The sequence below is a fragment of the Euphorbia lathyris genome, chromosome 2, assembly GCF_963576675.1.
Source record: "Euphorbia lathyris chromosome 2, ddEupLath1.1, whole genome shotgun sequence".
NCBI classification, from domain to species: Eukaryota; Viridiplantae; Streptophyta; class Magnoliopsida; order Malpighiales; family Euphorbiaceae; genus Euphorbia; species Euphorbia lathyris.
In genome coordinates, this window is record NC_088911.1 from 119257650 (window position 1) to 119276416 (window position 18767).

The 18767-nt window shown below is 34.7% G+C and overlaps 1 protein-coding gene across 1 annotated transcript; it reads left to right on the forward strand.

The window, feature by feature from the left end:
* The first annotated feature begins 15514 nt into the window (after window positions 1–15514).
* On the forward strand, window positions 15515–18329 carry LOC136219687 (protein IQ-DOMAIN 19). The gene is made up of 4 exons (XM_066007176.1): window positions 15515–16220; window positions 16335–16574; window positions 17053–17733; window positions 17816–18329. The coding sequence occupies exons 1-4, from the start codon at window positions 15768–15770 to the stop codon at window positions 17834–17836; spliced, it is 1395 nt and encodes a 464-aa protein (XP_065863248.1). The 5' UTR covers window positions 15515–15767; the 3' UTR covers window positions 17837–18329.
* The last annotated feature ends 438 nt before the right edge of the window (window positions 18330–18767 follow it).

An 18767-nucleotide genomic window follows, 5' to 3' on the forward strand; every position in this document is an offset into this window, starting at 1 on the left:
GAGGATCAAATGATTTGAATTTGATTTGTCCGTTGAGTCCAAAACGGCTCTTTTGGGGGACAAGCTTCTGGTCAGCTTCAGATGTGCAGGCCAATCATGTTTTCTGATTTCTTCAGATGTCAGGCTTGTCCTCTTCCTACAGGCTTTGTCTTCTTACAACAGTTTGTCTTATAGCAAAGAACAGTTGACCCATGCACCTCGAAATTTGGCTTTTGCGTAATTCCAAGGCTTCTATTATTGGTGTAGACAGTTGTCGAATTTGTCTTTTAGCTAACGGATCATTCATGCAGTCCTGAAGATCACTCAGCTTCACTTCGATAATCATTGTCTTTGATTGTCACCAATTCTCATACTGAGTTCTTTTTCACTCAGCTTCCACGGTCAGCTTCGTTCTGTAAGATCTAGTCTATGGAGCAGACTTCTTTTATGCTGAGTTCCGTCCCACTCAGCTTCTTTGGTCAGCTCCACTCTTGAGCTGTTGTTTTGAAGATGTCTTATCTTCTCTTATGCTGAGTTGCTCTTCACTCAGCTTGTGCTGTGTTCTTATGCTGACTTTGTCCTGTCTTAATCTTTATTTCTTTTTGCATTTATACTCAATATTGAACAACCGGATTAGTACAATTAAATCAAAGCACTTAAATTTAATTGTCTCTTAATCATGGATTAAACTTAAATGATTTTGTCAAATCAAAATCTTGTGGAAAGGTGTTTCAACAGAGCGCATATACGGGAGTAGGAGGTGGAGTTGATGATGAAGTAGGGAGACCCGAGGTGGTGGAGGGGCGAAGGGAGGCGATGGATAATGCTAACACTGTTTATTTTGCAGGTACTTCTTCAGGAACAGGCAAGTTCAATGCCGTTGATGCTAACGTACACGACACAAGAGCTGAATCGGCAAACTTACACCAGATAAGCAGCAACAGCGGGCCGTGCGATTACCAAGAAGATCAAGAAGCTGCTGGTGCAAACCAGCAGACTCAGCAGCAGCGGAACGGCGGTCATGACAGCAAGATGGTGAAGCCACAAACGACGGCAGGGCGGACTGACACGGACGGACGACTACTTACCCGACGGTAAGCCCAGACGGTCCTCTTCGACAACAACGGAACTGTAAACGCTCAGCCTATACAGTTCGCCAACACACGGCAGGGGTCGGCAGCAGAAGACGGTCAAGTTCAGGGGGAGCAGCATCATCAAGCGCGAGATCAAAATTCCCAGATCCCGTCACCATCCAGAAACGTCCCTAACCATCAGCACTGTAATGGATGGCAACAGAAAGGAAAATGGCAGCCTCCTCCATGCGATACCGTTAAATGCAATATTGACACAGCCTTATTCGTAAGTGATGGAATTATTTGTGCAGGAGAGATCCTACGCGATTGTACAAGGCTACTCTACACATGCTAAGGGTGAGGTCTCAGCCAAAATGGCAAAGGCTCTTGCACTTAAAGAAAACATCGGATGAGTTGTGTCTCTTGGCTATAGTTCTGTTATTTTTGAGTCAGATGCCAAGGTGGTTATTGATTCCGTCTTGGCACAACGTACATATCTAACAGAATATGGTCAGATTCCTAGTGATATTAGAAATCTTCTTTTATATCACCCTAGTGATCGGGTGAAATTTGCTTCAAGGTTAACGAATGGTGCGACTCATGTCCTGACACGAAACACACATTCCTATGCTAATTTTTTTTTGCATAACTTTAGTCCTGTATTCATTCGAGACATCTTACTCTGTTATTCATTAATAAAGTGATTCTTTAAAAAAAAAAAAAAAAAGCAAGCCACTAAAACCTATGTCTAGGATATTAAAAAATTACGAGGGCCTAAATATATTTAAGAATCCTATTTCATATTTAATACGAAATATGAAATAAAAAGGATCCTATTAAGTTTAATTTTTACTTTTTAAATGAAAAAGTATATTATTACATAAAAAAATTAATAAAAACTTGATCTGAATTATAGTGAAATTAATTACTAGACATTAAATTTCATTTGAAATACTATTGAACTGTTGGATTTTTAGAATTAGTTTTTGTAAAAAAAATCATTATTTATGTTTAACTTTAAAAAAACACCTTGCCTTCTATGGTTACTTTGTTTTTGATAAAGTACTATTACTTGATGTGTTTTCACCATTGGATGATGGAGCATAAAATTAATTCAATGGTGAAAACACACAAAGTAAGGTTTACTTTGTTAAAAACAAAGTAAGCATAGCCTTTACCTCATTATATATATATAAACTCATCCATATAAATTAGTTACATTGAGAATATAATTTATTTTAGGATATAACAATTTATTTTCACTACTTATTTCTTACCTATAAGGCTATTCAAAATCTGGCCTACGGAAAGATCACTAAAACTAGAAACTCATATACACCGGTTAATTGTATTTAATTGAAAATATTAGGAGTTTCTGTTTTCAAAAAATAATAATATTAGGAGTTCCAAATGCAAATGCTACCATTTTTCTCATATCCCTAAAAAAACTGAACAGTTATGACTAAATTTGGTTTCAATGAATTAATGGAAAAAAAGAAGTTTGAGGTTTGGTCCTCCAAAAAGCCTATATATTGCATTTGGACCCAAGATTGAATGCGATTAAATGGCAATGGACCACAATTTCATCTTTTTATAACTTCTAAGGCCCAAATATAATTAGGTACGATTGGGTTAATCAACTGGCCCAATGGCCGTACACTTCACACCAGAAAAATAAGATTTTAAGTTTCAGAATGTACAGTGTAAGCATGTGAAAGTGTCGCATGGCATAACAATGACATGATTCAACAAATCCGACAAGATCCAATATCCAATATATTTCTCATCCCTTTAATTTCTATCAAATGTACCCATCAAATAATAATAAAAAAACACTATCAAGGTTCAACTAGTACCCAAAAAAAAAAAAAAAAATATCGATCGACCTTGAAATTGAAAGATAAAGATAAAGATTAATGACTAATTTCTCCCAGTTTTTTCATTATCTTTTCCATTCCAAACTCTTTCTTCACTTAAGTATTATTAAGAGAATTTCTCTAAAAAAAAAAAAAAATATTCAAAGAGATTGCCATATACTATTTCTGCTTCTTCTCCACTATTTCTCGATTTATTTTTCTTGAAATAAAGTAAATATAAAGCAAAATAGTATTTACAAAATACGTTATTTATTTTTAATTATTATTTATTTTTTATTTTGAAAATTGATTTTTTTTTTGCATTATTCATTTTTTTGATGTGTTGACAAAAATGCCAGCTTATTTATTTTTTTTTTTTTATCACGAATGATCTCACATAACATGTTGTAAGTAACAAATCATGTTATCTCCTTATAGAGTAAGACACTTAATATCATTTCTTCAAGGATGATCCGAATTTCCACATTGGCAACTCTATTTTCAAGACCGTCTTCCCAAATAGAAAAATGCAACTGTGAATTACAATTCAAGTCAGTAGAGAAGGTTATGAAGTAAGAACATTCTGAATTGTATGGATAATAGGAAGACTAAAATTGACCATTGATGAAAAGAACCATGAATTCTAAACTTGATCGTTCATCCAAGTTAATAACCTCCATAACAATTAAAGGTTCTAGAACAATATAAGGTGGTTGAGGAGTTGTTGAAGGCGTCTCCAATGTAGATTCTTACTAAATTTATTTCACTTTGCTTCCTCCTCGAGCCACAATCATAGGAAATATCATGATCATCTTCTTCAGTTTCTACAATCGCTTCTACATCAGTACCAGGATTCTCCATAAAATCCATTATTCTTAAAGGATTTACATGTATGGAAGAAATTTCTAGAAAAAATTATTATTGAATCTCTTTCTAATGGGTGCCTCCCGAGTCACTACTATTAAAAATATTTGCATCTTACTGACTGAAATCTGAGTTACAGTCATATGAAACATCTTTCTCTTCTTGGGTTTCTACAACTACTTCTTCATCCATGTTAGAAATCTCCTATGCTTTCAAAGATTTTAGAGGATTTAGGGTCCGAGGGACTTCTCCACTTTCATATCATTATATATATTTTTTTCATTTTGAATGCGATCGAGCAAATTTCATAAAAGGGTCTTATGAATTTTAATCCTAGATCATTCATATCTTGAACGAGTTGCTCCATTTTTCTGACAATATTATGGAGGATTTCTCTTTGATTATTTCTCTTCTGCAAGTAAGGATTTTGACTTCTCCATCATTTTCAACAATTTGAACCGTTGCCACATCTTCATGAGGACTGGAAACCTCAAAAGATTTTTTTATTACAACTAGTATTGGAGTAGGTATAATTCTCATAGGTCTCATGATCCACTGGAACCGTAACTATGCTTTCTCCAAACCAAGATTGCTGACAAGGCGATACAAGTGGAGGTTATGCTCCCTATTGTTATAGAAATACTTGTCAATGTAATGATGATTTCTCTTCCGCAGATGCTTCAATATTTTAACATAATCAAACCTATATAGATTTTCATGGAACTTATATACTCGTTCCAAACATTAGCTATATTGTCATAATATGATGTAGAAGGAACCTAAGCACAATACTCACATTCAATATCATGTTTATCACTATATACATTAAATATAACTATTAGTGTAGCATAAAATATAATGGACTAATGGACCCAAGCTACTGCTATTTTTTTTTAAAAGAAGGGACTACGGTTGACACCACCAAAATACAACAGTATTTAGCAACTTTTGCATCTTGGTATTTTTTTTTCTCACAACAATTGTATTACTTTGAATCCATATTTAGACATTAAAATGGTCCCACTAGGTGTGCCAAATTGCCAGCGGCGATTTTTTTTTGAAACATCACTAGCTAATTCCAACCTTGGCTTTTGTGGATATTGACTGTGCAAGGGAAGTAGGTACCCAAAATTAAAAATAATTAATTAACCGACTTTTAACAAAATGATTTTGAAGGGGATCAAAGATTGAAAAAAAATCCTCTAAAAGTTCCAAACTCACCTATAGAAAGCTTCACAATAACTGCAGTGGCTACCAAGATGAATTCGACTCATAAGATTTGAGAATGTTTTATTTTTATTTATTTTGAAAGTTATAATTACAAGAATAGAAATAACTGAAATCTAGAAATTACAAAAGAAATTTGACAATTTCTTCCTTAGAGAAATTGTACTTAACAAGTTTAAAACATGAAAAAACAGAATGAAAACTTGCAACAATGAAAAGAACTAGAAAACGCTTGTGGAAATTGATGGAATCTCAAATCGAAACTTGGGTTAACAGGCCAGAAGCTTGGTGTGAATGTGAGAAAACTTGGAGAAAAAAGAAAAAAGAAGGGTTGTAAAAAAGGAGACAGAGAACAAGAAAAAAAGTTAACCGGAGAAGAATTAGTTTTTTGGTTTTAATATGTTGTTGTGTTGTGAGTTTCAACTGAAAACATTTTATAGTTGCTGTTGGCATAAATCTATTGGAATCTTGGCATTCCACAACTCCACTTATGATGAAATTTTTATAGAACGTCCTCCTTATTTTGAAGCACTAGCATTCTACCTTATAACATGGGTTGGAATCAGTTTGGATTGTTGATTTTTTACAATCAAACACATTTTTCTTAATTTTGTGTATAGTTGACTGAAAAATGTACTCTATATCTGACTCAATAATACTCCGTTTTGGATCTAGGCTTCTAAGAAGAACGTGGAGCTGAAAAATGAGCCTTAACTATTGACTTGTTGTTTTCATAACTCTTAAAAATTCCTCTTTTTTTTTTTTTTTTTTGAAAAATATGACAGGAAACAACAACAAAAAAGAAAAGAAAAGAAATTAAGGCAGAACCATACTAGGAAAGTCAGCTCCCACAAGATCATCTAGCAGCAGCCTTCGAATGTCAACCGACGGGAGCAGAAAAACCAATAACTCATGATTTTTATTAATCTCTTTTAGTAAAATTAAATAATATAACATTTTAAAATTATGTTAAGCAGTCATAATTAACAACACATCCAAAAGTAGAAAATTCTCTCTTTACTCGATGCGCCCCTCTCCTCCCTCTCTCTAAGGCTTTGCACATAGTTCGTGAACGATCGTTTCTCCTTCCGAATGATATTTAACGTGAGAGTTGTGTGATTGGTAATACAAAATCATAGTTCGTTTCTTCCGCTTTTAAATTTTAATATATATTTATTAAATTATAAAAAGTATTTTTTTTTATAAAAAAAATTAAATGAACAAATTTGAGAATTGTTCTCAAAATCCGGTTCGAACTCGCAATACAAAAAAGTCTAGTGGCCCATTTATGTTTTTTGATCAACAAAGTGGCCCATTTATTAATTTCTAAACAACTGAGTGAATAATTATTGGGTTAAATATCATAATTTAGTAAAAAATTATAACTAAATCATATTATAAAATTTAATTTTTAATATGTAATTATTCTTTATATATTATGATTTTATAGCATAATTTAAAAATTTTAAACTCAAATTTATAAATTATAAATACTAAAAAATATATTCTAGACTTCTAATTTATAAATTCTACTTCTTAAAATATATTAAAAATACTGATTTTACTAATTTGACATAATCTAAAATTATAACTTGACATAGTTGTAAATAGTTGTTAAAAGATGAATTTCTGTGTAATTTTCCCGGATAGCATTTGGTTAATTTGGAACAATAATAAGAAACTACATATACAAACAAAGAGGAAAACATACATACATGCATCAATCACATAATTATTATTGTTTCACATGCCTCATCTATATATATCTTTCCAAACCATGCCTCAAGATTCAGGGCCTAGCTACTACTAACATTTTGCAAAATTCAAATAATTTTAATTAAAATGCTACTTAATTTTTTCCAATATCCTACAACAACATTTAATAAAAAATAAATGTAGTTTTAATTATATTAAGACATTTTAATTTACTGTCATTAATTACTAGACATATACAGAATGTTTTTGAAGGGATATAGACTGTTTTTTTCACATGGATGATACAAAACATACAAATCTGTAGTGGACCAACCAAATTAAAAAGATTCTGAAATTATCATTTATATGAAGTGTCAATTCTCTAATTTGAACTAAAATGGTATTTTGATTAGATTATAGTAAAGAGAAACTATAATCTATAATTAGATATGATTCCAAATTAATTATTCAGAGAGAGAACATAATAGAGGACATGGGTTTCCACGAAGATGCACTGCCAACATGAAGTTAATTAAGATTAGGTAGGGATTAGAGCAATGTATTGTTTCCCTGCACCAAACACCTAGTCAAAGAGGGAAGCATATAAACATACCCATGTGATTGCCAACCTATTTTATCATCATTAAAATAGTATTATATTCATTATTTACCATCTTCCATTAATTAATTCAATGTTCATATACGTTGTATAGTTTTTGTAAATAGTATACAAAACATAACAACTTATTGGTAGGAGGATGCGTCGTGGAGAGTCACTGTTTTGAAAGCAATTTCTGAATCTGATAAACAATCGCTCCAAGCTGAGAACTATGGATTAAATAATCTGATAAGCAATTTTAATAGTTGCTTAAAACATGTAATTTAAGTTTTGAGGCTCGTTTCATCATAAATAATTTAAAGTAAATAAATAAATCAAATAATCTCAGATTGAATGTTTGTATTTTATAGGTTTAAGAAATGCTCGTAAAAGGCAAAAGACAGATGAACAACCTAGAAATGACGCACCACACGCCATGTGAAAGGAAGAAAATCTTCTTCCAGTGTCCCACACGACATGTGAGTAGTCAACACAGCGTGCGAGTGTGAAGGGAACAACATCGACTGAATTTCGACAGTCAATGAAGGCATTTGAGTCAATTGTTCCCAAGTCAATTTGACTCCCACGCGGCCTGTGGCTGTTCCACACGATGTGTGGGATGTGTGACTCGAGCAAAATAGCTCTTCACTCGACGTGTGAGGGCAAAATTGTGCCTTGGTCAATCTAGAAGCAAGTCGACACGGCGTGTGAGACATCCACACGCCGTGTGACACTATTTTCAGCATTTTGGTGTGAACGATCAAAAGACAAATGTAATTTACAATTATGTCTCGAGCTTGATTTTTTGTATAAATAGAGGTGTTTGACACCCAATTAGGCATTCAATTTTTCACGTAATGAAGCACCTTACACCTTGAGAGCTTGTTATTGTAAAATTCATTCATCGTCTCAATGAAGTTACGGTTCCATCATTTTTCCCCATACTCAAGAGTACCACATCTGAATCCAAAGCAACGACCTTGAGTCCGGTTAGCTAGTTCTAAGAGCTGATTCTTCTTTCCTTTTACATTGTTAACTAATTTGTACCATTTCTATGACTAGATTCGGTTGTATGTCATTTTAACGTTTTCCACAGTTATAATATATGATCACTACGCCAAAACTGTCGTCCCGCGAGATATAAATCTTTCACGGGGCTCACTACTGTCTATTGCACCTTCAGACGACGGTCAGGTTCTGTCATGTTTCGTCATCCACATGACATTAGTCTATTTTCTTAATGTCATCTCACCCTTGTTACGATGCATCTTATTCATTACTGCCGTCACCTTTAATGTCATTACATGACATTCTAATAATTAAAACCGTCAGGTTAACGTGTGGGAAATTGACATATTGAATTTGAGATGACAGTTCGTATAATAATTTCTGCCGTTATAGCCTGTTTAGATGGCATAGGTCTTAATCAATCATGTCAAAGGATTTTTTTTCAGATGACAGATACGTTTATTTTAATGTCTTTTTATTGCTGTTTAGATGACATTTTTAAAAATTAAAATGTCACTTTTTGCCTTCTTCTTCGTTTGAATTTTTGGTTTTTATCTGAATACTGAAACATACTAAAATATGAACATGAAATTCTGTATATCAATGGTTTTAATTTTATTGGAGACCAATACTCATAATATGTTTACATTTGTGCCTATAACGTCAATCCATATCGTGAATAACCAATACATTTCTAAATTAAAATACAAAAAAAAAATCAATATCTTCCATAACATCAATCCATATCTTGGAGTAATAATTAGGCATATAATCCCAAAGGTCTTGGTATCTACAAAAGCCAAAACATGTCATTAATATTACATACAACTCTAAACTCAGTAATTACAGACCCTTCCCCTTTCACTTATCACAATCATATCACTATAAATATATGCATCATACGCGTTCAGAATCCATACATTCAACAACCCAGAAAACTTATGCTGTAACAATGGATCCCCTTGTTGCAACTCCACAAGAGATAATTGCTGACTTGGAAAAATTGTACATGGAGAACCCAGAGTGGCTTCTGGCCATCGATGGTACGTATGTCAATCCATAGTTGTTTTGTAACTCTTCCTGGTTTCTTCTGTGTATTTCTAATGATTCTTCTTGGATGATAACGTACAGGTCCTCTCAATGGTAACTTCTTCACATGGTCGATCAGAATGAAAGGCCCCCAATACACCCCATATGAAAGGGGTGTATTTGAAATCAGAATCAGCTACCCTCCGGATTTCCCAAACAGTCCTGCAAGAGTAATATTAACTCAGATCAGTAAGATATAATCACCTATATAAGATATAAACATACACTAATAAATCTCTCCTCTTATTCTCAGTTTCGCTTCTGGAATATGATATATCATCCTAACGTGGCTCTTCAGGGGTTGATTCGTCTTCCCCGTATCCTTAATACCCATCACTTATCCACTGCCACGGTATAATGCAACCATTTATCTATTTCATTTGATAAACACACAACATCATATTTTTAATCTAATTATTCTATGCATTTTGTAGTGTCTGTGGCACCTATATGATCTACTTCTACAGCCCCACAGTGAGGAGCCATATCATGGTCAAGAAGCAGTTGCTGAGCAATAGGGAAGAGTATGAGGGGCTCGCCCGGATATGGACTGAGGAGTATACAAAGTGGATTTGAGGGTGTCCAAATCTCCTAAACTATCTTGAGTAAGAGAAAGGAGAATCGAAAGGCAATATGAGCTCCAAATGTGGTTCTCATTCCAATTCCAAATTTCCTTTCTCTACTCAAAATAGTTAAAGAGATTTGGACCTTCAATTCCAACCGAAAGGCAACACTCATCCCCCCCTTTTGTAATATAACGTAGAGCTTTGCTATTCAGTTCGTATGTATGTGCAAGTAGACTAAACTGACCCTTTTACAATGCTCCTTCCACTTGGGTTGTACTCGTTGTACTCTGAACTTGGTAATGAGGGTTATGATATTGTCACCACAAGGGACTCTATTTGTGCTGCATATGAGGGTGTCCAAATCTCCTAAACTATCTTGGCTAAGAGAAAGGAGAACCAGAAGGCAATTTGAGCTCCAAATGTGGTTCTCATTCCAATTCCAAATTTCCTTTCTCTAGTCAAAATAGTTAAGGAGCTTTGGACCTTCAATTACAACTGAAAGGCAACACTCATCCCCCTTTTTGTAATATAATGTAGAGCTTTGCTATTCAGTTCGTATGTATGTGCAAGTAGACTAAACTGACCCTTTTACAATGCTCCTTCCACTTGGGTTGTACTCGTTGTACTCTGAACATGGTAATGAGGTTTATGATGCTGACACCACAAGGGACTCTGTTTGTGCTGAATGCATCATAAACATATCACCATGTTTAATGTTGTTGTTACGATATCAAACCGAGTGGAAAGGAACATAGTAAGAGTATGGCCAATGCGCATACATAACCCTTTACGTAGAGATTGTTGTTCAGTTCGTATGTATATGTATATTCTATCTAATCAAAATATATCTTATCATTTGCAAGCCATATCAGTACATGCAATTAGCCTAAATTTACCCTTTAATACATGCTTCATACATGCTCAATGACCCTTTTACAATATTCCTTTAATACTTAATGCATGATTAAGGTATATTGTAAACGAATTGCATCCAGAATCCTTACTTATCAGCATAACTCATGTTCAAATAAAAAGGAGTCAGTTGAGTTCATAACATTTTCAGCTTTAAGAGTATGCCTAACATGCTATAACAAGTAGACAACTAATTCAAGTAGACATATGTATATTCAAGTGAACATGCTATACCAAGTAGACAACTTATTCGTGCATGTCTATTCCTTACTTATTTAAGACAACTTATTCCTTACTTATCATCATAGCTCATGTTCAAATAAAAAGGAGTATGGTGATGAAGTGTATGATATGACTATGCTTCACAAACCATATGTTGTAGGCATGAACATTATTTCACTCAATGAACATTCATAACATAAGAGTATGACCAATCACAACAACATCATACATGTAACTAATCAGCTACATGCCCAAATGAACATTCGTACACATACTCAATCAGTCTAGCTTCCTAAACAGAACATCAAACATAAACATGTTTCATACACATACACATACACATACTTAATCACGTCTAGCAGTATAACTCATAGGTGTAAGAGTATTGCCAATCACAATGAACATTCAAAGCTTTAGAATATGCCTAATCAGCCACATGTTTAATGATTATTCATACATAAACTCTATGAGTCATAGCTTCCTAAACAGTTATATCTAACCAATCAGTTCATACCAATCATTTCATCATCACCCACAACATCATACATATATATATAATCGTTCAGTTCAAACCCACATAACAATATATATACTAAATCAAGCTAGTTTCCTAAATCAATGAGTTCTAGGTTCCTAAACAGTACATCAAACATACTCAATCACTTCTAAAGGCATGACCAATAAGTTCTAACCAACATAACATTAATATATATTCATCAAGTTAAAAAAATCTTCCCATATGCTAATGGCATGAACCGATTGACAATCTCTTCAGTCAGCCTTCCCATGTACTGAAGCATTCTTACTATCCCTCCAAATATTATGTTCAAATAAAAAAGAACCAGATGAGTTCATACCATCTTTAGCATCAGGCACTGTATTGCCCTAGGTTAAAAAAGATAAAGACCCAAGCTTTTCAGCAGTGAAGCTGAATACAATAAAATCAGTGTAGCTAAGCGAGAGATCTAAACCTTTCAATGATAGGTCTGAAAATCACAAGATCCTTATTCCAACTGCTGAAATCGACATACACAAAAGTAAATCGGATGAGGAAAAGATAGAGTAAGGAACAATGATACTCTAATACATCTAGAAACGAAAAAAATATGGCTTACGAGTACCGTGTTTCGAGCTCACCCAGTGATTGCATGTTCAAATCAACCATGAAGATAGAGAGGGATGAGAGGGATGAAGCTTGCGTAACCTAAACTGGGGTTTGGGATTAGAGAGAGGGTTTATATATCAGCTGAAATTTCAGTCAAACGATAGAGTGCCTAAAATTTGGTATATGGCCGCGTAAGTGAAATTTCATTTGCCGCTTTTTTGTTTTCGGCATACAATGACATTCATTTATTAGAGGTGTCATCTGTTGAGCGCATCAAATTTAATGAAAACGCGCGTTTTCTTTGGATGACAAGATTCTGTAATCGTAATGTCATCTGAGAATCGAGCGTATTTTTTATTTCTCCTTCAGATGACATACAGTTAAAATACTGTCATGAAAAATATTCAGACGCCACGAAAACAAATGTCTGTTATGTATCTTGTGTCATGTGAAAGGGAAAATGGCATAGTGGATTTACAATTTTTAGCTTCACTATACTTGTTGATGTTTATTCCTTGCTTTGATTCTCATATGATTATTATGTAGGTTGATTACAAATTCTGAAATACATTAGGATTCACATAGGTATTGCCTTATCGGAATTGACAATCCAGAAACCGTAGGAATTGACAAGCCATGGAACTTACAGACCCTATTTTCTAAACTTATAGAATTAGAATTGCCTTAAGAGGGAATCACGATTTTAGAACTTCAAGGAGTTGGTTAGTTTATGTATAATCATCTTTGCAAGAGTAAACTATTACTTGTGTATATTCTGAAGTATTGTTTATTACGTGTTGTAACTTAACACTATCTGTATCATCCCGTAAATGTTTGAACGCATAAAAAAACTATCTCACACATAGTTTAGGAGTAGTTTATAGTTGTCACTCAAACATAAACCTAAAGTATTCACCGCCTAGATAACGTGTAGAACCAAGTAGTTTAATACTTATGGGTATAAATTCCGTGGATTCGATACCTAGACTTAACCGGATTTATTACTTAATAACGATGAGGTACACTTATCCCATAGTTACAGTCAAGAGAGGAGACACGTTCGCTATCTACTCATCATGATGCTTTTAAATTGAAGGTGGATTTACCCGCATTTGGGGGAGATTTAAGTATTAAGGGGGTTCTTGATTGGTTATCGGAAATGGAGAGGTTCTTTCAATATGTGGGAATCCAAAACCATAGGAAGGTAAGGTTGGTTGCTTATCATTTGAAGGGAGGAGGCTTGTTTGGTGGGATCAACTTGGGGGAAAACGAAGACGATGCAGAAGGGAACCGATTCGGTCTTGGCCACGAATAAGATTAATGTTGAGAGAGAGGTTTGCCACTAGATTACGAGCAATACATTTATAGTTCCTACCAAAAGTGTACACAAGTGAGTAGGAGTGCATATGAGTAAACCTCAGAATTCTTGAGGTTATTGGCTAGAGCCCAATTGATGGAGTCGGAGGGTCAAAAAGGCGTCTAAGTACTTAGAATGGTTGAGGTACAACATTCAAGATAAGGTTGGGACTTAAATGGTGATTAGGATGTAAGATGCAAGAAATTTGGCATTAAAGGCATAATCACAATTGAGAACTAGAAGTAGGGAGAGTTACAGGCGGATAGGAGGAAAATGCTCTTCTATGGTTAAAGAACAACTAAGCATAAGTAGGGTTAAAGGTCCTAATGTTGTGAAGGCACCTCTAGAAGATGTAAGGTAATTGAGGGAAGCTTTACCACCCTTTAGAAACAACAACAATCCCTATGCTAAGCCGCTCTCGTTCAAGTGTTTTTAATGTAATAAACTGGGGCATTGTTACAGAGTTTACTTATAATAGGGCCATTCACCCGGGAGCGGGAACTCACTTTTTGAGATGGTCTACACCAAGACTCTCCAAACCACACTCTTGACCTTATGAACCACCCAAGAGGAGAGAAAGTTTGCATCCCTACCCAAAAGTTAGCATACGACATCAAACAAATGCACTAAGAGGTCAAAATGAGACTTAAGGAAAGGAATACTAAGTTGAAATCCAAGGTAGATGAGCATCGAATGGACGTGCAATTCGAGGTGGGAGATGAAGTGATGGTTTACTTGAGCAAATAGCTTCTTCTAACAAGTGCATCAAGTAGAAAGCTTCGACCTAAGAGGTATGACTCATTTAAAATCGTGAAGAAAGTTAGTGTAAATACGTATACGTGGCCCTCCCAAATTGGTTGGGAAAGGTGTCTCCATCGTTCAATGTGGGATTTGAGCCCATTTAAACCGGATGCATCTCTTGGTTATCCTATCGAAGATCTAGTGTCCAACTCCTTTTAGGAAGGAGAGAATAATGAGGCCATCAAGTCTATTTCGAGTCTCTCAAAGGTTTCGAACACGCCGTGTGGATGAGAGTCACGCTGTGTGGAAAAGGTGACACACTTTGTGGAAGAGAAGTATATACTTTGCTTCTCCAAAATTAATTCACACGGAGTGCGACCGACATAAACCAGAGATTCTCACTTTTCTTCAGCTGCATCCTATCTATTCTTGTCCCACTGAAACTTCTGCCATCAACTTATTTACTGTTCTATAACTTAGTATGTACTAGTTCGCCATTGAGTTGTATTTTATTATTTTTTTCCTTTTTAATTTATGTTAAGATAGTTTGTCTTAAAGACTTTTATTGTATTTTCCCTTATAGGGTTATTAGGTATATAAAGCCCAATTTTTAAGTTCTATACATCTTTTATTTAAACAAAATTCAAACCACTCCGATGGAGACTATAGTTTTATCTCATTTTGAGTTCATCTCTTTCAAATTAAGCTTGAGAATTCTATTTTTCTTTGTTATTTTAAGATTAAAACCTCCCATTTTCATCTTTCAAGATTCAATAATATCATAATTTCCTAATAAAATTAATCAAATAGAGTTGATTCTCGTTCATATAAATTTAAAATTCATGTGGATGTGTATAAACTTATTATGTGGTCCTTTAGAAAAAAGAAAAGTAAATAGCAATGTAACTTGAGAATTGGTGAGATAGTAAATTATCATAATTAATAAGGTGACCCCTACTCTTATGGAGCTGGAAAAAAGAAGATGACTTGATTCGGGTGTTTGGAATCAATTCTATCCATTCATCAACATCTTAATCAATGACTAACTTCATTCAGAAGACAAGACAGTGAAAGAAGAGTTCTTCTACCATCTTATGCACGTGCCTACCTTCACTCTCAGGACCCCATCTTCATTATTCTATCATCTTTGGGGACAACCAATTTTAGAATCATCCAAATATTTGAGTATTTTACACGGATTTTTCCATGTTCTTCCACCCATTTCCACATGCCTCCCCCATCCCACATTCACCCCTTTTTAATTCATTACACAAGTCATTACTTGTCATCTTCTTTACTTTCATTCCGTATAAGATTGAGACTCATCAATCATCCTTTGTAAATGAATGCTACTTACTACAGACAGAAAAGCAATAATTGAACTGTAATTTACAGATTACACTAGTTATTTTATTGTGGAGTCCTACTAAGGATCATCTTCCATTCTGTGACAAGATTGATACGAAAGATTAGATATGGGGAAGACAAGCAAATGGCTTAGAAGTTTCTTGACCGGAAAGAAAGACAAAGACAAGGACAAAGAGAAGGAACAATCACAATGTGAAAAAACCAATCAGAATTCAACTAATGTTGTCGATGTTGAGGTTAATCCAGTCACTCCAACTTCGAATCGACCGACAACTCCGAATAAGGAGAAGAGGAGATGGAGTTTTCGCAGATCTTCAGCATCAGCAGCTCATTCCAGAGAAATGAATTCTCAAGCTGAACAAACTGCAATATTATCACACCAATCAGATTCAGAAAATGAGCTGCACAACAAACAGGCAATGACAGTGGCTGCTGCTGCTGTTGCGGCTGCACAGGCTGCCACTGCTGTCATTCGTCTTACTAATGCTGTCAATGGGAGAACCATTGCCATTGAAGAGGCTGCTGCTATCAAAATTCAGTCCGTCTTCCGTTCTTACTTGGTATTATCCATGTTCTTCAATATTTTTTAGGCCCCAAATCATTCAGATTTTAGTGGATTGAGCTTGTCATCTAATTCAGTTAAAATAAAATTGTATTTTAAACTGTTTGAACAGGCAAGAAAAGCATTATGTGCCTTGAAAGGATTGGTGAAGCTGCAGGCATTGGTAAGGGGTCATCTTGTGAGGAAACAAGCCACTGCTACATTACGGTGTATGCAGGCATTGGTTACTGTGCAGGCTAGAGCTCGGGCTCAGAGGATCCGAATGGCTGACGAAGTTAATCACACTGCCCATAGGCATTCCAATTATGCAAGAAAATCAACTCAGGAGAACAGATTTAGGCATCCTAATTATGTAAGATATATTCTTTCCTTCAATTGCAGTTCATTTCTCAGAACACTCTCAGTTTCATGGATTAAGATCTTGATCTTCCACTTTCTCATATTAAATCATTTATCTTTAAAGTATTATTTGACCTTAATCTATTAAAATTGTTTGTTTTTTCCCCAATATGTGACATTGACCCATGACGTATAACAATCAATCACATTGGTTGTATATCAATCAATCAATCATATTTGGTCTAATTTAGACAGAATTAACACGTATCTAAGGATATTTGTTAAATCACGCATGATTATTAATCGGGTGGAAAAGAATTGTTTTTCATCATGTTAATTTACATCTATATTGGACCAAATGTGATTGTTCATGTCACAAAATAATAGTTCGCAAAGCAAAAATACAAACATCTTTTGTATAGATCAGGGACAAACACAAACACAAACATGAGGTAAATGTAATTCAATTTATATATGCATGATGAATGCAGGATGTGGATAGAGGAATGGAGGAGAACATCAAGATAGTGGAGATGGATCATGGTGACTCAAAGGTAAACACAAAGAGCAGAAATAGCTACTCAAACCAACCCCAATTAGCAGATGATTTCTCCACACAATACTACCCATATCCAAAACCAGACAACTACCAAATATCTCCAGCCCCATCAGCTCTAACAGAAATGAGCCCAAGAGGTTGCAGCAGCCATTTTGAAGACTACTCTTTCGGCACAGCACAAAGCAGCCCCCAAGGCCACTACTACTCTGCTGTCTCAATACCTGACCCATCCAAAGTCCCATTTGCCTATTTCCCTCGGCCAGAATATGCTGAATCACTGTCTTATGACCATCCTTTGTACCCCAGTTACATGGCCAATACCGAGTCATCTAGAGCCAAGGCTCGGTCACAGAGTGCACCTAAACAAAGGCCAGCTGACTCATTTGAAAGGCAACCAAGTAGAAGAAGAATATCTGTTGAAGGAAGGAATGTCCCAAGAGCTGTGAAAATGCAGAGATCTTCTTCACATATGGGATCTGCTGCTCAAAATTATCAATATCCTTGGTCTATTAAACTTGATAGATCTAATGTTTCTCTCAAAGATAGCGAGTGTGGATCTACTAGTACAATGCTCACTAATACTACTTATTGCAGAACTGTTGTTGGTTTTGATGTAAGTATTCATTAATCCAATTCTTAATTCTTAATTTGAGACTATTAATTTAAGGGTTGCTTTATCTGCTTCAATCTTGCAGGTTCATGGAGATAGGTGCTAATGCTGCATTTCTTCTTTTGGTGTCTGTCAAATAAAGGATGCAATTTTTTGTTCCTTAGCAGAAGAAAATAACCTGCAGGGATTATACAAGAAGTGCAGTGCAGGAACTTAATTGACTGTGATATTCTGTTTATAGAAATAGGTTTGTGTGATTTCTTTTCACGAGATTGATAATTGTTTTTAGTTATTTGTATTGAAAGAAAAGGGTTGCATATAGCAAAAGCAATGGGAAACTTTTTATGCTTCATTAATGATTAAAACTATACAACTTGATATAAACGTACAGATTAAGAAAAATCAAATTGATTTCGTATTGAGTTTGTGAGGAATTGTTTGCTAAATGCATCCGCAGAGAAATGCGAAAAACTTTAAGGGTTATTAAATTCCGAACATGATTATCTCAATAAAAATAAGTGTAGTTTAGGTAATAATAATGAAAATCCTAATTGCATTGACAAAGGATTAATCTTAAAACCGGTTTCCCAATTTCAAAGTCGATAATGTTAAGATTTAAATGTTGTATTTATATTTATTTATTTGTTAGATTTGATCAAGTTTTTGGGCAATTAGCTATATGGTCCCATAATTTTGAGACATGACTTAATGGCCCTTTTGTATAGTAGTGGACTAGTGGTTAGTTTCATTATCATCTTGTAAGGCCTATTTATAGGTCCTTTTCACAATGAATAAAATAAGTAGGTTTATTCTTGTCCAGCATTTTCTATATTGCCTCTGTTTCTTGGCTTTGTAAGTGTATCAGATCCAGCAGAGCTTGATAGTAAGAACATGAGAGGTGACAACAGATTTCTTTCATGTCCATGGACTCTAATTTTTACAAGCAACAATCCCTCACTTTGATGGTCACTATAATCTTTGGAGCATGCTAATGGAGAATTTCTTATAATCAAAGGAATATTAACGAACAAAAATGC

Excerpts from the sequence above, each read along its gene's own strand:
- LOC136219687 (XM_066007176.1), top strand. The coding sequence starts at position 15,768 with ATGGGGAAGACAAGCAAATGGCTTAGAAGTTTCTTGACCGGAAAGAAA. Across the intron at positions 16,221-16,334 it reads CCGTCTTCCGTTCTTACTTG|GCAAGAAAAGCATTATGTGC; the intron begins GTATTATCCATG and ends CTGTTTGAACAG. Across the intron at positions 17,734-17,815 it reads GAACTGTTGTTGGTTTTGAT|GTTCATGGAGATAGGTGCTA; the intron begins GTAAGTATTCAT and ends TCAATCTTGCAG.